Here is a 22,467-nt window from a genome sequence, read left to right on the forward strand (position 1 = left end):
AGCATATAATTGGGCCCTGCTGTTTAATCCAGTCTGAAAGTTTCTGTCTTTTAATGTATGGATTTTTGTCCATTTATATTTAATGTAATTACTGATAGGACTGGCTTTAAGTTCGCCTTCTTGCTATCTGTTTCTTAGTTGTTCCCTTTCTGTTTTTATTGCTTTATTCTTCCTTTTCTCTCTTCAGTTTGGCTCACCAAATTTAATATTCTTTTCAGCTACACTCTTTGTGGTATTATTTGGTGGTTTCTCTAGGCTATTCAGTATGCATTCTTAGCTTATCACAATCTACTTACTTAATATTGTACCATTTTCTATATGATATAAAAACCTAAAACAGTACAATTCCATTCTTCCTAACTTTTATACTAGAACTGCATGTTCAACAGAACCCACCGTACCATATTATAATTTTTGTTTTAAACAGTTGTCTTTCAAAGATGTTAAAAATAAAAAGTGGTCTTTTCACTTATCTAAATATTTATCAGTGTTCTTTATTACTTCATGTAGATTTATGTTGCTAGCTAGTGTAATTTCTCTGTTGCTTGAAAAATTTTCTTTAGCATAATGCAAATGTGCCATAATAAATTCTCTAAGCTTTCTTTTATCTGAAAATATACTAAATTCACCCTTGTTTTTGGAGGCTATTGTCTCTAGGTAGATTTCAAGGTTGATGGGTTTTTTTCTTTTAAAACTTTGAATATGTTGTGCCATTGTTTTCTGGCTTCCATTGTTTCATTGAGAAGTCAGCTGTTATTCATCATTGTTCCCCTGTAGGTATGTGTCCTTTCCCTCTTGCCGCTTTTAAGATGTTCTCATTGTCTTTGGTTTTCAGCAGTTTACCTGTGATGTATCTAGATGTGCTTTTTGGTTTTCAGCAGTTTAGCTGTGATGTACCTAGATGTGCTTTTCTTTATCTGTATCCTCCTTGGTGCAGTGAATATCTGGATCTGTAAATCCATATCTGTCATCAAATTTCAAACATTTTTGGCCATTATTTCTTCATATATTTTTTCTGCTCCATTCTTTCTCTCCTCTCTCCTTGGGAATTCAGTGAAATGTAGGTTAGGCTATTTGTTATTGTCTCACAGGATGCCAAAGGTCTATTCTTTTTCAAATTTCTTCTGTTCATCAGTTTGGATAATTTCTACTGATTTGCCTTCAAGCCCTGGCTAGGCTCATTTCAGATACTGTAACTTTTAGTTTTATTTTCTTATTTTTAAAAATATTGGTTGGCCATGGTGGCTCACACCTGTAATCCCAGCACTTTGGGAGGCCGAGGCAGGTGGATCACCTGAGGTCAGGAATTCGAGACCAGCCTGGCCAACATGGTGAAACCCTGTCTCTACTAAAAATACAAAAATTAGCCAGGTATGGTGCCACACACCTGTAATCTTAGCTACTTGGGAGGCTGAGGCAGGAGAATCACCTGAACCTGGGAGGCAGAGGTTTCAGTGAGCCAAGATTACACCACTGCACTCCAGCCTGGGCAACAGAGGAAGACTCCATTTCAAAAGAAAAAATTACTAGTTTTCATTTATCTACTGAGATATCCTATTGTTTCACTCATTATAACCATTTTTTCTTTAAATTAGCAGTTGGCACTTTTTTTCTGAAAGGGTCAGAGAGTAAATATCTTAGGCTACCTGGCCATGTTACTCCACTGCAACTACTCAACTCTGCCATTATAGCAGAAAAGCAGCCATAGACAAAATGTAAATAAATGGGTGTGTCTTTCTTCCAATAAAACTTTATTTATAAAAATAAACCACTGACCACAGTGGCTCACTCCTGTAATCCTAGCACTTTGGGAAGCCGAGGCAGGTGAATCACCTGAGGTCAGGAGTTCAAGACCAGCCTGGCCAACGTGGCAAAACCTCATCTCTACTAAAAACACAAAAATTAGCCGGACATGTTGGTGCATGCCTGTAATCCCAGCTACTTGGGAGGCTGAGGTAGGAGAATCGCTTGAACCCAGGGGGCAGAGGTTGCAGTGAGCCAAGATTACACCATTGCACTCCAGCCTGGGCAACAAGAGCAAAACTCTGTCTCAAAAATAAATAAATAAATAAATAAATGGCAGCAAATCTGCAGGTCGTAGTTTACTGACCTCTGCTTTAAGACATTGAGCATACTTATTATAACTGTTTTAAACTCCTTTTGTGCTAATTCCAAAATCTGGGTCAATTTAGGGGTCTGTTTTTTTTTTTTTTTTTTTGAGACAGACTCTCACTCACTCTGTAACCCAGGCTGGAGTGCTTGGTTCACTGCAACCTCCACCTCCCAGGCTCAAGCAATTCTCCTGCCTCAGCCTCCTGAGTACTTGGGGCTACAGGCATGTGCCACCACACTCGGCTGATTTTTTTGTATTTTTAGTAGAGATAGGGTTTCACCATGTTGGCCAGACTGGTCTCTAACTCCTGATCTCAGGTGATCTGCCTGCCTTGTCCCCACAAAGTGTGGGGATTATAGGCGTGAGCCACCACACCCAGTCAATCTTATGGGTCTGTTTCTATGGAGCACTTTTTTGAGTAGGTCAAGTAGGTCACGTTTTCCTGTTTCTTCACATGTCTAGATTTTCTTTTAACTTGCTGGATATTATGAACTGTACATTATAAAGGGGCTGGATTATCTTGTGGTCCTTTAAAAGGTAATGCATTTTGCTCTGACAGGCAGGTAAATGACTAGCACATCCTCTTGTCTATTAGGCTTCGTTTTAATCTTTGTAAGGGCAGGTCTCTTTTGGTTTTGACATTCATCCTGGGGATGTCTCTTTCTCTAGAGCAGGATTGGAAAACTACAACCCACAACTCAGACACCTGTTTTTATAAATAAAACTTAGTATAACTCTTCTTCTCTTAGCCCTCATAATGGGCAGTCAGGGCTAAGTCTCACTGAGTTCTCCCTTGTTCAGGTTCAGATCAGCTCTTGGCTAAGAACCTGGGGTGGACCCCTATACATATTTTTTGAGCACCCTTCATGTAGTGCCCTCTCCAGAGCCCCACCCCACAAATCCCAGTCATGTCACGTCAATGAAACCAACACTCTGCTTGGGCTCCACTTGGGTGCTGCCTGGGAGGAAAGCACCCCAGGAAGGAAGCCAGGGCAACCGTGGGTGCCTCTCATGTGTTTCCCTCCTCCCAAATCATGTAGCCCTGAGCTGCCTGTTGTTCAGCACCTGAAAGCACTTGCTGCATACATTTGGGCTGGTTTCACAGTTGTTTCAGCAGAAATATAACTTTTGGTCCCAGTTATTCTGTGATGGCAGGAAGCAGAAGTCTTCACGGGTTTTTCTGATTATTATCCATGTCTTTTTTTTTTTTTTTTGAGGCGGAGTCTCGCTCTGTCGCCCGGACTGGAGTGCAGTGGCCAGATCTCAGCTCACTGCAAGCTCCGCCTCCTGGGTTTCCGCCATTCTCCTGCCTCAGCCTCCCAAGTAGCTGGGACTACAGGCGCCCGCCACCTCGCCCGGCTAGTTTTTGTATTTTTAGTAGAGACGGGGTTTCACCGTATTAGCCAGGATGGTCTCGATCTCCTGACCTCGTGATCCGCCCGTCTCGGCCTCCCAAAGTGCTGGGATTACAGGCTTGAGCCACCGCGCCCGGCCTATTATCCATGTCTTGCTTTGGCAACAGATTTATCTTCTGATATGTAAAATACTGGTTGGTGTTGATCTATAATAAGTGCCAACAAAAGGTACCAGTGATATGAGAAGTACAGAGAGACAATCTTTTGCGGGAGTTAAAGGTTAAGGTAAACGTCAGTCCAGTGTCTATCTGAATTACCATTCTCTTTTTCTGGACAGTGAACAAAAGGAAAGGAACAGAACTACCATCTATCCATGTCTTATTTTCTGGGCTTTCATCAAGTTACCTTAGTATATTATTTGCTGTAATCGTTAAATCAATAAAATAATTATTATTACACCACAAAACTGAGCCTTAGAGAAGTAAAACAATAAAACTACGTAGCTTGTAAGCTGCTGTAGCTAGAAGTTAGAAACCCGTCTTTCTCCCTTCCCACCATGCTGCTGCTCTTGCCTTATCATGAGATTACCAGAATTTACTGAGCACTTAACGTCGCCTGTTCCTGTTGCACCATAATTTCCAGCCCATGGAGCCCATTTAAATTGCTTTTGCTTAGTCCCTTGTTGGTTAGAGATGGGCCAAGCTGATTTCTCCCTACCTTCGATTCTTTTTTTTTTTTGGAGACAGAGTCTTGCTGTGTCACCTAGGCTGGAGTGCAGTGGCGTGATCTCGGCTCACTGCATCCTCCGCCTCCTGGGTTCAAGCGATTCTCCTGCCTCAGGCTCTCAGCCACCCGAGTAAGTGGGACCACAGGCACATGCCACCACGCCTGGCTAATTTTTTTGTATTTTTAGTGGAGACTGGTTTTCACCAGGCTGGCCAGGCTGGTTTCGAACTGCTGATCTCATCTGATCTACCCACCTTGGCCTCCTAAAGTGCTGGGATTACAGGCATGAGCCACTGCGCCCAGCCTCCCTAGCTTCAGTTCTTAGGGGTATCAGGAGAGTCCTGAATCATTGGATAGGGATGGTCTTCTGGATGACAAGATGCTGGGCAGAGACTAAGTTCATAGAGAAGCTTCACTCAACCTGAACGACTAATACACAACCAGCCAACCCACAGCCATGAGTACAGCCAGCAGCCCTGATCAGCCTCCATGTGGGCTTCCATCGATGGAGAGGCTACAGACTCCTGCTTTCCTGCCTCTTCCTGTCCCTGTCGTCTCCCCGTCCACTTCCTTTATCCAGCATGTGATATTTTCCCCCAAAATCTAATCTCTTAAAGCAGAGAAACTGTTGCAAAGTAGGCAATGGAATTATTTTTCTGATTAGACCTGTGCCACTTTTCCTTGTAATAGTTTAATGTTTGACCACTGCTTCTGGTGTCTTTAGTGAGATACCTGGGTCCATTTTTCAGACTGAGGGAGGGTAAGGTCTTCATAATATAAGAAGGTATTTGGTGAGGTCAGAGGTGAGCAGGTGGGTGAGAAACACACATTTCCTATTTGCCAGACATTGAGTGAAGTACTTTCTGTATATTTCTCAAAAAATGGCACAGAGTCATTAATTATAGAATGTCTAACAATTCCTATATCCCAAAAAGTATTTTGCACAGACACATTTTGCCCCTCAATTAAATGTACATAACTTAGCTCCTTCCTTTCTTCACCTTCCTTGGCCCTCCTCTCTCCGTACTTGCTTGACATGAGGCATATTCAGAATAAAACCTCATTAATTTCTACTCATTTAGTGTGAAATACATTGTGCTTTGGAGAGGAGCTTGGTCATAGCTAACTTTTGAGCCAGCTCTGATACAAAGTTCTCTGAAGAACAATGGTAGCAGCCTTGGTTCCTTTCTCACAAAAAGTGGGGCATACCATCTTTTAAATAAAGTGAAGAAATATGTGATTAAGTTATTACAGGATTAAATGTGTGAGTACTTGCCCGGAGCCTCTTGAGCTCCTAAGAGTCTTCTTTTGCTTTGCAGAGCTCTGTGACGATGACCCGCCAAAAATCACACACGCCACATTCAAAGCCGTGGCCTACAAGGAAGGAACCATGTTGAACTGTGAATGCAAGAGAGGTTTCCGCAGAATAAAAAGCGGGTCACCCTATATGCTCTGTACAGGAAACTCTGGCCACTCATCCTGGGACAACCAATGTCAATGCACAAGCTCTGGTAAGTGTCTCTTCTGTGACTACCAAGAAAAAGAGAACTGCAGCAAAGAGTGAGACAGAGCCCAGCTTTGGTTCACTCAGCCCTATAGACACAAATGGGCCAGTCCAGTCTACAGGATAACTAATTTTAGTGGTTCCTGAAATAGTCATTCACTAAACACAATTTTTTTTTTTTTTTTGAGACAGAGTCTCACTCTGTTGCCCAGGCTGGAGTGCAATGGCGTGCAATCTCGGCTCACTGCAACTTCTGCCTCCCAGGTTCAAGTGATTCTCCCGCCTCAGCCTCCTGAGTAGCTGGGATTATAGGCTCCCACCAGCATGCCTGGCTAATTTTCGCATTTTTAACAGAGATGGGGTTTCACCACGTTGTCCAGGCTGGTCTCGAACTCCTGACCTCAAGTAATTCACTCGCCTCAGCCTCCCAAAGTGCTGGGATTACAGGCATGAGTCACTGTGCCCAGCCACACAATTCTATTTTTATTTTTGAGACAGTCTTGCTCTGTCACCCAGGCTGGAGTGCAGTGGTGCAATCTCAGCTCACTGCAACCTCCACCTCCTGAGTTCAAGTGATTCCTGTGCCTCAGCTGCCCGAGTACCTGGGAGTACAGGTGTGCACCACCATGCCTGGCTAATTTTTTTATTTTTAGCAAAGATAGGGTTTCACCATGTTGGCCAGGCTGGTCTCGAACTCCTGGCCTCAAGTGATTCTCCTGCCTGGGCCTTACAGGCTCACACCACTATGCCTGGCTAATATTTTGTATTTCTTGTTAGCGATGGGGTTTCCCCGTGTTGTCCAGGCTGGCCTTAAACTCCTGGGCTCAAGCAATCCTCCTGCCTCAGCCTCCCAAAGTGCTGGGATTATAGGTGTGAGCCACCATGCCTGACCTAGACGCCTTCTTTTATCCTGAGCCAGAATTCTGATCACCCCCCTCATTGGGGCACTCAGACTCAACTCCTTTGCCAAACTCTTCACAATAGACAGGACTGTTCTAGAAGTTTCCTTGTCATTGTGTTAGGGTGGCGTCTCTAACTTTAAGCATTCTGAGCAGTCTTAGGGAGCAAAGGATCAGTGCGTTGTGGAGTGAGACCACTCCTGCTGCCGTCAAACAACTCAAAAACAATTGACAGCAAGCAAGGAGTCTCTTTCGGTGAGACACACACACATACACACATAACATACATGATATACACAGACATGCATACACGTTCAAATACCTGTTGTGGGCATTGCCATATGCACATGAATACCCAGAGGCCGGTGCTGGGAGGGGTGTAAGCAGGCCCCACTCGAGGGAGGGCGTGCTCTGGTTTCATCTTTGTAAGCTCAGCAGCTGGACACCGCTAGACACATCGTGGGCACTGGACAGGTGTGCTTCTCAAGTGAATGAATACATGAACAGTGTTTTCTATTAAGCATTTGTGAAATTATCTGCATCATTCCATCTATATTTTTTAGCTGCTCAGAACACAACAAAACAAGTGACACCTCAACCTGAAGAACAGAAAGAAAGAAAAACCACAGAAATGCAAAGTCAAATGCAGCTGGCGGACCAAGCAAGCCTTCCAGGTGAGAGATGAATCTGCCCTCCAGCTAACTCCTAAGAGCCCACCTTTTTCTTGCAGGCGGATGATGTGTACCCAAAGGAAGAAAGTCTGCCCTGTCTTCTGTAAACACATGCATGTTGCTCCCTCCTCCCAGACATCATTGCAGACAAGAGCCAGCGCAGAGCTGCCCAAAGGCTGTTTGCTCAGCAACTCAAGCCAATCTGACGGCAGCCAATCCAGGTCTGGGCTCACTCCTTGGTTTGGTAACTGGCCAAATAGAATTCAACCCAAATTCAACTCAACTTAAAATCATCTGTTGGGTCTGTGTGCCAGGCCCTGCTGACAGAAGACACAAACAAGAGTGTGACAACGATCCCCGCCCTCCAGGAAACGCTCTGCGTCTTCCCTTTAAGCACAAAACAACGCGCCACAAAAAAATTATTCACTTCCCCATATTTCTTCCAGGGCAAGGTTGTAAAACGGACATGCCACACTTGTGAGTCTCAAAATTTCCAGACGCATGTGTCCCAGCCAGCAGTCTGTGCATGAGTGAGCACTGCGGCTGTTCCTTGCCTGCCCTCAGCTTTCCCATAACTGAATGGTGGTTCACTCATGGTGTCAAGAAAATGGGCCAGGTGCAGTGGCTCATACCTGTAATCCCAGCACTGTGGGAGTCCGAGGTGGGCAGATCACTTGAGGTCACAAGTTCAAGACCAGCCTAGCCAACATGGTAAAACCCTGTTTCTACAATCATACAAAAATTGGCCGGGCATGGTGGAGGGTGCCTGTAGTCCCAGTTACTCAGGAGGCCAAGGCACGAGAATTGCTTGAAATCAGGAGGTGGAGGTTGCAGTGAGCAGAGATTGCACCACTGCACTCCAGCCTGGGTGACAGAGGAAGACTCTGTCCCCCCTCAAAAAACAAAAAAAAAAAAAAGAAAAAAAAAGAAAAACAGAACCTGCTAGGAAGAATTGAGCTTTCTAAGGTCAGGGGCTGACCTTAGGAGACTTCAGAGCCCTTTGCTAATTTTACAACCTTACAAAGAACTGTATCAGGCACCATGCCATTTGAGCCTGGCAGTACAATGAGTCAGGACAGGAAGGGTTTCTTCAATTTACTGAAGAAACTGAGATGCAGAAAAGATCAAAAGATTTGGCTAAGCTCACATAGTAGGGCTGGAATCAGACCTCAGGTCTCCCAGATTAGATGAGGAAACTTTCTCCTGATTACTTATTTTAAAAGAGTTTGAATTTATTTATAGCTTCCATTATTTTATTTTTTTAAACAGACTGATCTAGGGGCACAGTTGCAACACGATGTTCTTACTCCTTCCCCCTCCGACTTTGTCCTGGACTGGTGTTTCCAAGCACATTTGTTTGTTTTGTTCTACTTCCCCCATATCACCCTGCACAGTTATTGGAAAGCTTCAAAGAGGCCAATGCTTGTTGTCCTTTCTCGAAGGCTGGCTCTGCCTGAGGGATGTTTCAAAGATTGTCTCAGTTTGGGTGTTTTCATTGGAAAGAGGCAAACCCAATTCCAACACGTTCAGACAGTTATGAATTGTATTGGTTGTCAAACAACCTTTTATCCTGAGACCAAAACACAAGTTCAGTCGTGATGTTCAACGTGCCACACGCCAGGAGCCAGCCTGGGACAAGACCACCCAGCTTCCTGCTGGACCAGAGGCTCTGTAGGACATTTACAGAGGCTCTGCTGGGTATGCAGGGTTGGGGAGAGTCTGGAAGCTCAGAGCACGTGTGCAGTTTCACAGGCTAAGGTTAGAGGGCACATACAATTCCATATGTCCAGGTTGGGGGCTGTGGGTGGGGAATCCAGAGATTTAATCAGAATAAGATATGGTATCAGGCCACAGGTGAGTGGAAAGTTCTGGGAATGGGAAATTTTGAGAAGTCTTGAAAGGGTGCATGTGTTTCAAGCTTCAGGTGTGGCTTGATCAGAGATGGTGCTCCATTTCTCTGAGGTTCCCTCAGCCCGTCCCTCCTCCTGGCTTTGGGGTTGCCCCCAGTCCTTCCGCCATCATCCCAAGATGTCCACCCGCCGCCCCCAAGAATGTGCTTCCTCCCTTGTCCAGCAGAAATCCAAGGTGGTCTTCGTGCTCCATTGGCCCAAATAGGCTTGAGCCTGCCCTTGTGTCTCAGCTGAGACTGCCCCGCCCACTCCTGTCCACTGTCAACCCCTGCACTGTCTTCCACGAGCCGGCTGTGGTGTTCCTCTCTCGGGGCAACACCAACCAGAATGAATCGCTCATTCCCCTGTGTTCCCATCGCCAACGTCTGCTATCCTTCACATGCCTTTCTTACACAATCCACTGTCTGCCCCTCGCAGGAGTGACAGGGTCTTCATGCCTTCCTACGGGGCCTAGCGAACTTGCCAACGCTCAGATGTTCTCAACATATATTGGTTGAATGAAAGGATGAGCAAGCAGTCAAAAGAGTAAGAACCAAGGTCCAGTCCCTAGCAAGAGGCAACCTGGACTCACGCGCAGTGCTGTCCCCAACTGCCTTCAAAGCATTCCTTCCATCCTCTAGGTCACTGCAGGGAACCTCCACTATGGGAAAATGAAGCCACAGAAAGAATTTATCATTTCGTGGTGGGGCAGATGGTTTACTACCAGTGCGTCCAGGGATACAGGGCTCTACACAGAGGTCCTGCTGAGAGCATCTGCAAAATGACCCACGGGAAGACAAGGTGGACCCAGCCCCAGCTCATATGCACAAGTGAAACGGAGCCCAGTCAGTTTCCAGGTATGGTGGCTCCCTTCTGGGATCCACAGTGTTGCTTTTCTCCATCAGGCTGACCAGGGCGGGATCCCTGACCTCTCCTGCTGTGTGTCCTTAGACAAGCCCCTTGATCTCCCTGGGCTTCCATTTTTTCTCATTCTGAAAAAAAAAATTTTTTTTAAATAGACCAGATGGACTCCAAGGGCTCCTTCAATGAAGGTTCCCCTGTGCCCTGAGTGGAGAGAAAGGTTGGAGACAGAAGAGAAGGAAAGCTGTCTCCTAAGCACCCTAGATGCTACCTCATAGTTGGTCCTGAGTCCACTACTTCTTTAAGCCACCGAGGCCTCCTCTGGCTCCAAGGGCAAGTCCAGTTTCCCACTCACGCATTTTTCCTCTTACTGGTGATCGTGTAAATGCATGATTTGAACAGTACTCTGCAGTCAGCATGCTCCTTGCCCTTGTGCCATTCCCCAGTGGAGCTTGGATAAATCAACACAAAATGTACAGTGTCGGGACTTACTCAGTGCACATGCACACACACACACGCATGCAAACGCTCAGCCCACCGATGTCAAGGTCTCCTGCTGTCTTCCTTCTGAAATCTTATTAGTATCGCGACAATCAAAAGTGACTTACATGTAGGCTGGGTGCGGTGGCTCACGCTTGTAATCCTAGCACTTTGGGAGGCCAAGGCGGGCAGATCATTTTAGGTCGGGAGTTCGAGACCAGCCTGGCCAACATGGTGAAACCCCATCTCTACTAAAAATATAAAAATTATCTGGGTGTGGTGGTGGGCACCTGTAATCCCAGCTACTCAGGAAGCTGAGGCAGGAGAATCACTTGAACCCAGGGGGCGGAGGTTGCAGTGAGCTGAGATCACACCACTCCACTCCAGCCTAGGGCAACAGCAAGACTCCGTCTCAAAAAAAAAAAGAAAAAAAGAAAAAAAAAAAGCGACTTACATTCAACCACAAGTATTCCTGGTTTTCTTGCTCACTGCACTTCTCATACTCCATGTCCTTCTCTTGGGTTCCCTGGGGAGGCTGTTTTGTTCCCGTAGCAACCTCCCTGGGCCACCCTGACAGCCAGGGAATGCCTGCTGCTTCCTTGGAAGAGGGTGAGAGGCAGGGCAGAGCCAGGAGGACTGGAGAACCTGGCACAGAAGCAGCTGTCCCTTAGTGCATCTCTGCTCCATCCAATGGTTCAGTGACATTCATATTATTATGACCTGTTTCCAAGTCACAGATGGAAACCCGGACTGAGTAGGGAGGCTGGGGAGAAAGCATTGCTCAGAGATTTGGGGACAGCCAGGGTCAGAGTTAGAATTCAGCCTCGTCTGTTCTGCTGAGGCCACTTCACAGCTTCCCAGTACCCCTGGTGTGGAACCATGTGGGGTGGCATCCCCGGCGAAGTGCCCACACCAGGATTCATGCCTCCTCAGGCGTATCTGGGGCTGGCTGCCCAGGGCAGGCGGGATGGGAGTGAGGCCCTGACCCCTGTCTTTAGCTCCACCTGCATCACTCACTCTCTCCCCCAGGTGAAGAGGAGCCTCAGGCAAGCCCCGACGGCCTTGCTGAGAGTGAGACTTCCCGCCTCATCACAACAACAGGTGCGGGAGAAGACAAACATTGGACCACAGAGGTCTAGTCCAAAAGGGCAGCGGTGGCCAGGAGTCAGACTCGGAGAGATGGGCGGAGGTGAACTGTAGGGGAGAAGCCCACAGCAGCCTCCTCTCCCTCTCAGCAGGGAAAGGGCCTCAGCGACCTGCAGGCCCCAAAGCAAGTGTCAGAAAGAGGGCACCCAGGACCAGGACCAAGCACGGTCCCCAGGCAGAGATGGAACTCCTGTCCTCACCACCACCATGTGTCTCCTACCAGCCTCTGAGCTTCTCATCCACAGAGACACCCTGACTTCCTTTAGCCTTGTGCCATCCTAAAGTCACGATAGCAGGAGTGTCTCTCTTTATCTCTTTTTCACAGATTTTCGAATACAGACAGAAGTGGCTGCAACCATGGAAACGTTCATATTTACAACAGAGTACCAGGTAGCAGGTGAGTGGGGCACTGGCTTTGTGGACAAAATGTACACCAGGCTGAGATATGGACAGGTTGACTGGTTGGTAGGTTAGTTGGTTGGTTGGTAGGTTGATAAGTAGGTTGGTTAGTTGATTGGCAAGTTGGTTTGTAGGTTGGGAAGTTAATTGGTTAGTTGGTTGGTTGGTTGGCAGGTTGGTTTGTATGTTGGTGGATTAGTTGGTTGGTTGGTTAGTAGGTTGGTAGATTGGCAGATTGGTTGGTTAGTTGGTTGGTAGTTTGGTGGGTTAGTTGGTTGGTAGGTTGGTTGGTAAGTTGATAGGTTGGTTGGTTGGTAGGTTGGTTGGTTGGTTAGTGGTTGGTAGGTTGGTTAGTTGATTGGCAAGTTGGTTTGTAGGTTGGGAAGTTAATTGGTTAGTTGGTTGGTTGGTTAGTTGGTTGGTAGGTTGGTTGGTAGGTTGGTTGGTTGGTTGGTTGGTTGGTAGGTTAGTAGGTTGGTTAGTTGGTTGGTAGGTTGGTTAGTTGGTTGGTAGGTTGGTTAGTTGGTTAGTTGATTTGTAGGTTGGTTGGTTGACTGAAAAGACCCCTTCCTTACACTGCAGAATGTGTGAGTGAAAAGCTAATCCAGATGCTGACAGCTCAGAATCCCATGAACCAGTTACAGGATGCTGTGAGCGAAATCTCAAGTCAGTCGCATCAGCTCCTCTCAAGCTGATCTAGAACGGCTGTACCCTGAGCCTCTGTCAGGGGTCAACAGTGGGAGGAAGGAGCCATGTAGCTAGGCAGAGAGGACAGGCTTCCAGAAACATGGCTGTCGTTTCCTGGTAGGAGGGAAAAACACACTCTGAGGTTGCATCTGCCTAGAAAGTAAATAAACGTCAGCCTCCAGAACCTCAGCAGAGCAGTGTCTGGAAAACCTGAACCCTTTCAGGAGACATTAACGTGCTTCTCATCATCTTCATATTTTAACATTTCTTTTACCAGGCGCTCTCGGTGTCCTAAAACGAGGCCTGGCCTCTGAGCCTTTCTGAGGGGCTTGTGTGAGAGAAGGGTGCATGCTGAGGGGAAGCTCCCTCCACCCTCACACTGTCCTCCCCGCACTGTTCCTCAGGACTCCTAGGAAATCCCACGGGGAGGGACCTGCGTCCTGAGACAGGGAAGAGAGGCTGCAGCCTCCACCTTGCTCTTTGGGGATGTCCTCAGCCTGCCCTGTGGGCCTGGCTCCTGCTGCCCCCATGCCAAGCCCAGGGCCCTTTTCTGAACTCCCTCTCTCTATTGACAGTGGCCGGCTGTGTTTTCCTGCTGATCAGCGTCCTCCTCCTGAGTGGGCTCACCTGGCAGCGGAGACAGTAAGTGTGGTATCACCAAGGCAGCACATGGTCAGATCAAAGTCCTGCACCCAGCCCTGCCCACCCTGCCCCATGCTCTCTCTAATCACCTGCAGTTCAGGGACTGGCAAAAGGAGAGGCCAATCCATGCCTCCAAAAGAGTCAGTCAAAAAGAATTAAAGCACCGAGGGGTGTGGTGGTTCAAGCTGGTAATCACAACACTTTGGGAGGCCAAGACTGAGTGGATCACCTGAGGTCAGGAGTTTGAGACAAGCCTGGCCAACGTCTCTACTAAAAATACAAAAAATTAGTTGGGCACGATGGCAGGTATCTGTAATCCCATCTACTCAGGAGGCTGAGGCAGGAAGATCGCTTGAACCTGGGAGGCAGAGGTTGCAGTGAACAGAGATCGTACCACTGCACTCCAGCCTGGGTGACAGAGCAAGACTCTGTCTCAAAAAACAAACAATCAAACAAACAAACACAAATTAAAGCACCAGCGAAACGGGAAGGCAAAGGAGCCTCACATTCATTGAGCACCTACTATACACCAGGCTTGATGCTTGTTTTATAAGCATTATTGAAATCTACCTTCTCAGAAACCTTTGGAATAGCTGTGGCCTAGAGAGATGCAACAGCTTGAAGAAGATGGCACAGCAGAGGCCAGCACTGCAACTTGAATCTAGAGCCCATGGATTTCCCACCCAGCCCCTACCTATAGAGGACCCAGGGCAGCATCTGTGCTGAGCTTTGCCTATCCTGTGCTCCCCACCCTCACTTCTGCAGAGGCTCACACCAGCATCCCCTTGACCAGGAATGTAACCCATGTGTGATCTTTTTGCATTAACTCAGATTTCCAACCCTGGATGACTCTTAGAACATCCAGGAGAGAGTCTTCTAAAATACCAGTGAGTGGCAAGATCCGAGTAAATGCCACAGGAAAAGGAAGGCGGTCCAAAGGGCTGTGCTTCTCCTGTGGCTCAGTGTGATTCATAGCTGTGACATCTTTTAAGAGAGGTTTACAAGAGGGAAATCATGTCACCAAAACCATTGTGACCCACTTTGAATTTGGGGGGAAACTTCATTTACAACAATAGAAGAACAAATTTGTTGCAATAAGAAATATTTTTGTAGCTTATGTAGGTTGTTCAGCCAAAACAGCGTATTAATTTAAAAAGTTAAAAGATAGGCCAGGTGCAGTGGCTCATTCCTGTAATCCCAGCACTTTGGGAGGCCAAGGCAGGTGGCTATCTGAGGTCAGGAGTTCGGGACCAGCCTGGACAATATGGTGAAACCCTGTCTCTACTAAAAAATACAAAATTAGCCGGCATGGTGTTGAGCACATGTAATCCCAGCTACTTGCGAGGCTGAGATGGGAGAATTGCTTGAACCCAGGAGGCAGAGGTTGCAGTGAGCCAAGATCGTGCCACTGCACTCCAGCCTGGGCAAAAAGAGTGAAACTCTGTCTCAAAAGAAAAAGAAAAAAAAAAAGGTAAAAGATATGATGACTGGGCTCCAATCAGAATCTCTGGGGGTGGACCCAAGACATCAGTACCTATTTTTAATTGAGATAAAATTCATCATTGAACTGTCATAAAGTGTACAGTTCAGTGGTGTCTTAGCTCATTTTGTGCTACTGTAACAGAATGCCTGATACTAGGTAACTTATAAAGAACAGAGATTTATTTCTTACCGTTCTGGAGGCTGGGAAGTCTGAGGTCAAGGGGCCCCCATGTGTCAAGGGCCTTTGTGCTATGTCATCCTGTGGCAGAAGGCAGAAGGGCAAGAGAGTGAGAGAGAGCAGGAGAGGCTGAACTCAGCTTTTATCACAAACCCACTCCTGCAATAACAACATTAATCCATTCACGAGGCAGAGCCCTCGTGACCTGATCACCTCTTCAAGATCTCACCTGTCAGCATTGCTGGATTAGGGATTAAGTTTCCAACACATGAGCTCTGGAGGATGTATTCAAACCACAGTAAGTGGTATTTAGTATGTTTGCAATGTTGTGCAGCCATCCCCACTGATTCCAGAACACTTCCGTCATTTCCAAGAGAAGCCCCCCACACTGCCAAGTTCCGCATTCTCCCCAGCCCCGGGAAACCACGACTCTGTGTTCCGTCTCTATGCATTTGCCTATTCTGGACAGTTGGTGTGAATGGAATCATGTGGCCTTTTATGTCTGGGATAGTTGTACGTTTTAAAGCCCCTCGGATGTATCTAATACATATGCATCCAGGTTTGACAACCCTACACTAGGCCATTGGCTTTCAAACTTGAATTTGCACCAGAATCATCTGTAGGAACATAAAGAAATGATAAATGTTTGAGATGATGGATATGCTAAATACCATGATCTGATCGCTGCACATTGCAGGTATCAAAGCATCCCTACATATCCCATAAATATGTGTAACTATTGTGTGTCAACTTAAAAACATTTGTTTAAAGAATCATCTGGAGGGCTCATTAAAGCACAGATTGCTGGGTTTCACCCATGGAGTCTCTGTTGCAGTCGTCTTATCTTGCTTAGGTCTGGGAATCTGCATTTCTATCAGTTCCCACGTGATACTGATGCTGCGGTTCCAGGGAGCAGACTCTGAGGATCACCGCACTAGGATAACAGCATTAAGAATCAGGGAAGCTGGCCAGACTCACACTTATAATCCCAGCACTTTGGGAGGCCGAGGAGGGTGGATTACTTGAGGTCAGAAGTTCGAGACCAGCCTGGCCAACATGGAGAAACCCCGTCTCTACTAAAAATACAAAAATTAGCTGGGCGTGGTGGTGTGGGCCTATAATCCCAGCTACTCAGGAGGCTGAGGCAGGAGAATCACTTGAACCCGGGAGGCGGAGGTTGCAGTGAGCCGAGTTTGTGCCACTGCACTCCACCCTGGGTGACAGAGCAAGACTCTGTTTAAAAAAAAAAAAAGAAAGATAAAGAAAAAGTAAACTCTAGAAACTCACTCTGTATCTCTCTTGATTATCCAGGGCCTCCCTGACCGCTGCCAGCATACATTCTGGCCAACCCTAATACAAACTCCACAGTAAGACCCTGAGAAAATACAGATCCATGCCCCCAAAACCGAAGCGCTTAGCCCAGCCACAGAGAAAAATAAAATATCTCTTCCCTTCTTATATGGGTCATCAGGCCCATAACATACTCCGAATTTTCCTCATGGGATTTAAAAGTATAAATTACTGCAATGCAAATGATAAGCCTCCCAGGGTTATTGTAGCAGGAATGATCCATATAACGGACAGTCTACCAGTTTCTCTTAGGGGTCAGCGGATTCCCAAGCTGTCATTTTAGGATTCCAGGAGGGGAAGGATGTGACGTGGCTGACGTGTTGTAGGTGTACTCAGTACTTGCATCCTCTCCTTCCTCAGGCTGAACACTTGACAAGCCTTAACGCCTTGCAAGGATTTTTTTTTCATTTGTTAGTTTGAAGACCAAAAGCTTCCGGCCCAGAGGACACAGCTATTTGGAAGTAGGAATGGTTCAGTGTTGATGTTGTGAAACAAAGAACCGTGTGAACCTATGTGAGTTCCCACAAAGTCTCCCAGAATCACAATTTTTGGGGAGACTCAAACATACATCTAGAAATGACCCCTCTAGTCCGTTCGTCCAAAATCCTTCCTAGAATCTGCTCTCGTGGTGCCCTCTTGTGGCAACAGAAAAGCTGCATTTGAATTACCGAAAGATCACCGTAGCCTAGCCAAAGAGAGTTTTGTTTGTGGAAGTATTTTTTGTTTGTTTTGGGCAATGACCAGGAGTCCGTGACGTGCTAGAGAAGGCTCACGGTGGCTTGTGAGAGGCAGTGGTTAAATTTTCAGGACTTCTGCAAACTGGTTTTTAAGGATAGCCATTATGTAAAAGTAAAGTATTTAGGCTGGGAGCAGTAGCTCCTGCCTGTAATTCCTGCGCTTTGGGAGACTAAGGTGAGAGGCTCGCTTGAGACCAGCCTGGGCAACAAAGTGAGACCTTGTCTCTACAAAAACATTTTAAAATTAGCTGGGCGTGGTGGCACATACCTGTAGTCCCAGCTACTGGTAAGGGTGAGGTGGAAGAATCCATTGAATCCAGGAGTTCAAGGTTGCAGTGAGCTGTGATCACGCCACTGCACTTCAGCTTGGCTGACAGATGGAGACGCTGTCTCAAAAAAATAAAAAATAAAATAAAGTATTTAAATTTACAATTCAGTAAACTATATGAAAAACAAAGGCAAGAATTACTTACAACTAATCACTTCCTAATTATTTGCTACATTTTACTGTTATCTTTGTTCCCTGGGTGGTTTACATCGATTGTGCCCGCATGGTGGAAATACCGTTTGACGGTGGCTACTACGCATCTCTTTCCAACCACGTGGTCAGTGATGTCACATTGCCAGCTGGAAGCTGGGTGTGGAGGGAGGATTTACACCAGGGAAGACAGGCAACCGTCATCAGAGAGCTGCTTGTTAAACATCACCAGCACACCTCTGCTTGGAGCCTTTTGCTGTGGAAACTGTGCGAAGTAGGGAGTAATCAGAAATTCCCACGGGCCAAATAAGGACTGGGAAAAGACTAAGACCGTATTGTCCAATACAGTAGCCACTAGCCACCTGTGGATACTTAAGGGTATTTAAACTCAAAGTAAATACAATTAAAACTTCAGTTCCTTGGTTGCACTAGCCACATTTCAAGTATTCCCTAGCCACGGGTGTCTGTGTTATTGGACAGCACAACTACAAAAGATTTCCGTCATCTCATAAAGTTCTCTAGCACAGTGCTGGCTAGAAACTAAGTGCTTTACTGCATGCAAATCATTTAGCACAGTTAGTTGCTGTTTATTATTATTGTTCCATAGCTATTGTCTGCTGTGTAGTTTTTAAAAACTTAGGCCAGGCGCAATGGCTCATGCCTGTAATCCCAGCACTTTGGGAGGCCGAGGCGAGCAGATCACAAGGTCAGGAGTTCGAGACCAGCCTGGCCAACATAGTGAAACCCTGTCTCCACTAAAAATGCAAAAATTCGCCAGGCATGGTGGCGCGCACACTGGTTTAGAGTGGGGACCACATTTTTTTGGTGCCGTATTACACATATGACCATGACTTTGTTACACCACTACAGGAGGAAGAATAGAAGAACAATCTAGAAAACCAAAAGAACAAGAACTTCTTGGTAAGAAGCTGAGGACAGACAACAGAAGTCATGAAGCCCAAGCAAAATCAAAGGTGCTAAATGCTCGCCCAGGAGACATCCCTTGTGCTCGCCTGGGTTTTGGAAGCTCTGAAGTCACATCACAGGACACGGGACAGAGGCAACTTTGTCTCTATGCCAACTCAGTCCCATCAGAGAGCGAGCGCTACCCACTTCTAAATAGCAATTTCGTCATTGAAGAGAAAGGGCAAAACCACTAGAACTCTCCATCTTATTTTCATGTATGTGTGTTCATTAAAGCATAAATGGTATGGAACTCTTGCCATGCTATATGTAGTATAAAGAAAAGTAGGTTCACATTCATGTCATTCCAACTTCCCAGTTCAGGAATCCCAAGGAAAGCCCCAGCACTAATGTAAATACACAACACACATACACCCTCTACCCGATACAACTGGACATTGTCCGCGTGGTTCCTTTGTCAGCCGCTTCTGACTGCTGATTCTCCCATTCACGTTACCTAATGAACATCCTTCAAGAAGTCTGGGCTGCTACCCAGAAATCGTTTTACCCTTGGCTCAATCCTCTAAGCTAACCCCCTTCTACTGAGCCTTCAGCCTTGAATTTCTAAAAAACAGAGGCCATGACAGAATAATCTTTGGGTAACTTCAAAACGGGGCAGCCAAACCCATGAGGCAATGTCAGGAACAGAAGGATGAATGAGGTCCCAGGCAGAGAATCATGCTTATCAAGGTTTTACCTGTGCATTACTAATAGGCCTCTTTAAGAGTTAGTTTCTTTGGGATTGCTATGAATGATACCCTGAATTTGGCCTGCACTAATCTGATGTTTACACGTGGACACACAACGTGCAAATCAATGAGTACGTTTCCTGAGAAGTGTCTAAGAACACCAAAAAGGGATCCGTACATTCAATGTTTATGGAAGGAAGGAAAGAAAGAAGGAAGTGAAGAGGGAGAAGGGATGGAGGTCACACTAGTAGAATGTAACCGTGGAAAAGAGCACATCAGGCCGGGCACGGTGGCTCAGGCTGTAACCCCAGCTACCTAGGAGACCAAGGTGGGAGGATCTCTTGAGGCCAGGAGTTTGAGACCAGCCTGGGCAGCATAGCAAGACCCATCCCTACAAAAAATTAAAAATTGGCTGGATGTAGTGGCATATGCCTGTAGTCCCAGACACTCAGGAGGCTGAGGCAGGAGGATTGCTTGAGCCCAGGAGTTCAAGGCTGCAGTCAGCCATGATGGCACCACTGTCCTCCAGCCTGGGCAACAGAGCAAGACCCTGTCTTTAAGGAAAAAAAGAAAAGAAGAGCATACCTCGAACATTAACCAAAATCTTCAGCATATCAGAATCACCTGGAGGCCTTGTTAAAGCAGTTCGCTGGGCCCGTCTCCAGAGTTTCTGAGTCATCAGTCTGGAATAGAGCCAAAGGTTTTGCATTTGTAACAATTCCCAGGTGCTGTTGCTGCTGCTACTATTCCAAGGAACACAGTTTGAGAACCATTGTGCTATTGCTCTGCACGCCCACCCACTCTCAACTCCCACGAAAAAAATCAACTTCCAGAGCTGAGATTTCGGTGGAAGTCCTGGTTCCACATCAGATCTCCCTTCACGAATCAGTTGAGTCAACATTCTAGCTCAACAACATCACATGATTAAGATTAACGAAAATTATTCATTCAGGAAACTATCAGCCAGTTTTTATTTCTGAAGGGGCAGGAGAGTGTTATGAAAAATAACGGGCAGTTTTCAGCAGGGTCCAGATTCAGGTTAAATAATTATTTTCTGTCTGTTCTGTGACCAACCACATACAAACAGACTCATCCGTGCACCCTCCCCCTCCACCTTCAGGTATATGTTTTCTGATTAAAGTTGAGAAGAATCTCAGACCAGAAAAAAATATATATATATATTTAAATCTTACTTGAGTAGAATTGAATTACTCCTTTTGGGTGTTGAGGGGTCTATAAGATCAAAACTTTTCCATGATAATACCAAGATGTTATTGACCATTTCACTCTCATTCTCTCAAAAGTGTATGGTGGAATTTTCCAGAAGCTATGTGATATGTGATGATGTCATCACTCTGCTGTTAACATACAATCAATTTATTGCTATTGTTTATAAAAGAATAAATGATATTTTTTAAAAAGTCTTGGTTTTTATTATAAATATGGTAAGTATTGCTAGCTATAATCTACATAACCAAAAATGCTTTATAGCTTTTTGGTGGGTTTTTTTTTTTTTTTGAGATGGAGTGTTGCTCTGTTGCCCAGGCTGGAGTGCAGTGGCACAATCTCAGCTCACTGCAGCCTCTGCCTGCTGGGTTCAAGTGATTCTCCTGCCTCAGCCTCCCAAGTAGCTGGGACTACAGGCACCCACCACCAAGCCTGGCTAGTTTTTGTATTCTTAGTAGAGATGGAATTTCACCATGTTGGCCAGGCTGGTCTTGAACTCCTCACCTCAAGTGATCCGCCCACCTCGGCCTCCCAAAGTGGTGGGATTACAGGTGTGAGCCACGGCACCCAGCCTGGTATCCTCCATAGTTTTTAATAGTTTTAAATAACACGCAAAGGTCCTGTCAAATGGCCAACAAGCATATCAACATCACTCGTCATTTCAGAAATGCAAATCAAAACCACAATGAGATACTACTTCATGCACATTAAGATGACTTTAAGAAAAAGACTAGGAATGCTCACTGATGGCTGGTGGCAATGTCAAAAGGTACAGCCACTGTGCAAAACAGAGTCTGTTTTGGCAGTTCCTCAAAAAGCTAAACATAAATTTGTCCCATGACCCAGCAATTCTATTCCTAGGTACACACCCAAACAACACAAAAACATGTGTCTAAACACAAACGTGTATACGACTGTTTATAACAGCATTATTCGCACGCATCAAGAGGTAGAAACACCCAAATACCCAACAACAAATGAATGGATAAAGACCAGGCGTGGTGGCTCACACCTGTAATCCCAGCACTTTGGGAGGCCAAAGTGGGCAGATCACTTGAGGCCAGGAGTTAGAGACCAGCCTGGCCAACATGGTGAATCCTCATCTCTACTGTCTCTACTAAAAGTACAAAAAATTAGCTGGGCATGGTGGCACGCATCTGTAATCCCAACTACATGGGAGGCTGAGGCATGAGAATCCCTTGAACCTGGGAGGCAGATGTTGCAGTGAGCCAAGATGGTGCCACTGCACTCCAGCCTGGGTGACCAAGGGACTCTTCCCTCCAAAAAAAAAAAAGAATGGATAAGCAAATCATGGTATATCCCTACCAGTGGAGTATTAGCCACAGGAAGGGATGAAGTATTAATCCATGCTGCCATTTAGATGAACCTCAAAAACACTATGCTGAGTGAAGGAAGCCAGACACAAAAGGTCACTACAGTATGACTCATTTTATATGAAATATCTAGAATAGGCAACTCTATGGAGACAGAAAGCAGATAAGTGTTCGCCAGGGGATTTTTCTGGGGTGGTAAAAAAGTTTTGAAACTAGAGAGAGGAGGTAGTTGCACAACATGTTGAACACACGAACAGCCACTGGATTGTATACTTTATCATGGTTAATTGTGTGTTACGTGAATTTCACCTCAACTTTCTAAAAAGGAGATCCCAAGACCAAAATATTTGAATATTGCTTATCTTATTCAAGATTCTCAAAGAATGGTCAGCCCAGAGGGATCCTCCTGAAGTCTTTATGGTGACTTTAGTATTCTATTAAGTGAGTTATCAGGAGACCCTGAATTTTTGTTTTCAAAAACTAAAATTAGCATATTACTGAAGTTTATGGAAGACTCCAATTTGGTATTCTATCAAGAACATAAAATTTGCATAGCTCCCAGGAAAGGCTGCTGTTCCTGATGTATCACCAGAACCATCGTGAACTGGTTTTAGTTTTTACTCACTGGTATTCCTTCAGCTAAACGATGAATTCCTG

The 22,467-nt window shown here is 45.8% G+C and overlaps 1 protein-coding gene, 1 long non-coding RNA gene and 1 other non-coding gene across 13 annotated transcripts in view; 2 read left to right on the forward strand and 1 right to left on the reverse strand.

Annotated features, from left to right (window-relative positions):
* The window catches only part of IL2RA (interleukin 2 receptor subunit alpha), a 52,576-nt gene extending 31,934 nt beyond the window's left edge, over positions 1-20,642 (forward strand). For 2 of the 11 annotated variants that reach the window (XM_033208624.1, XM_033208630.1), the window contains exons 2-7: positions 5,514-5,705; positions 7,161-7,271; positions 9,799-10,014; positions 11,528-11,599; positions 11,970-12,041; positions 18,468-18,813. In XM_033208624.1, coding sequence (XP_033064515.1) covers positions 5,514-5,705; positions 7,161-7,271; positions 9,799-10,014; positions 11,528-11,599; positions 11,970-12,041; positions 18,468-18,757 — 953 coding nt within the window. In that variant the 3' untranslated portion in view covers positions 18,758-18,813. Of the gene's footprint in view, positions 1-5,495; positions 5,706-7,160; positions 7,272-9,798; positions 10,015-11,527; positions 11,600-11,969; positions 12,042-13,305; positions 13,373-13,950; positions 14,635-16,742; positions 16,896-18,467 lie in introns of those variants that run through there. The other 9 variants (XM_033208631.1, XM_033208627.1, XM_033208633.1 and 6 more) reach the window with 9 other exon arrangements.
* Positions 12,395-17,564, reverse strand: LOC117082100. Its single transcript, XR_004436457.1, has 3 exons — positions 17,388-17,564; positions 15,045-15,113; positions 12,395-12,844 (listed from the first exon to the last, which is right to left on the reverse strand). It is a non-coding gene; the product is annotated as an uncharacterized LOC117082100 (long non-coding RNA).
* LOC117082909 lies at positions 14,242-14,358 on the forward strand. Its single transcript, XR_004436834.1, has one exon. It is a non-coding gene; the product is annotated as a small nucleolar RNA SNORA14 (small nucleolar RNA).
* Positions 20,643-22,467: the final 1,825 nt, after the last annotated feature.

This window comes from Trachypithecus francoisi, unplaced genomic scaffold (genome assembly GCF_009764315.1).
Source record: "Trachypithecus francoisi isolate TF-2019V2 unplaced genomic scaffold, Tfra_2.0 Lachesis_group9, whole genome shotgun sequence".
Lineage (NCBI taxonomy): Eukaryota > Metazoa > Chordata > Mammalia > Primates > Cercopithecidae > Trachypithecus > Trachypithecus francoisi.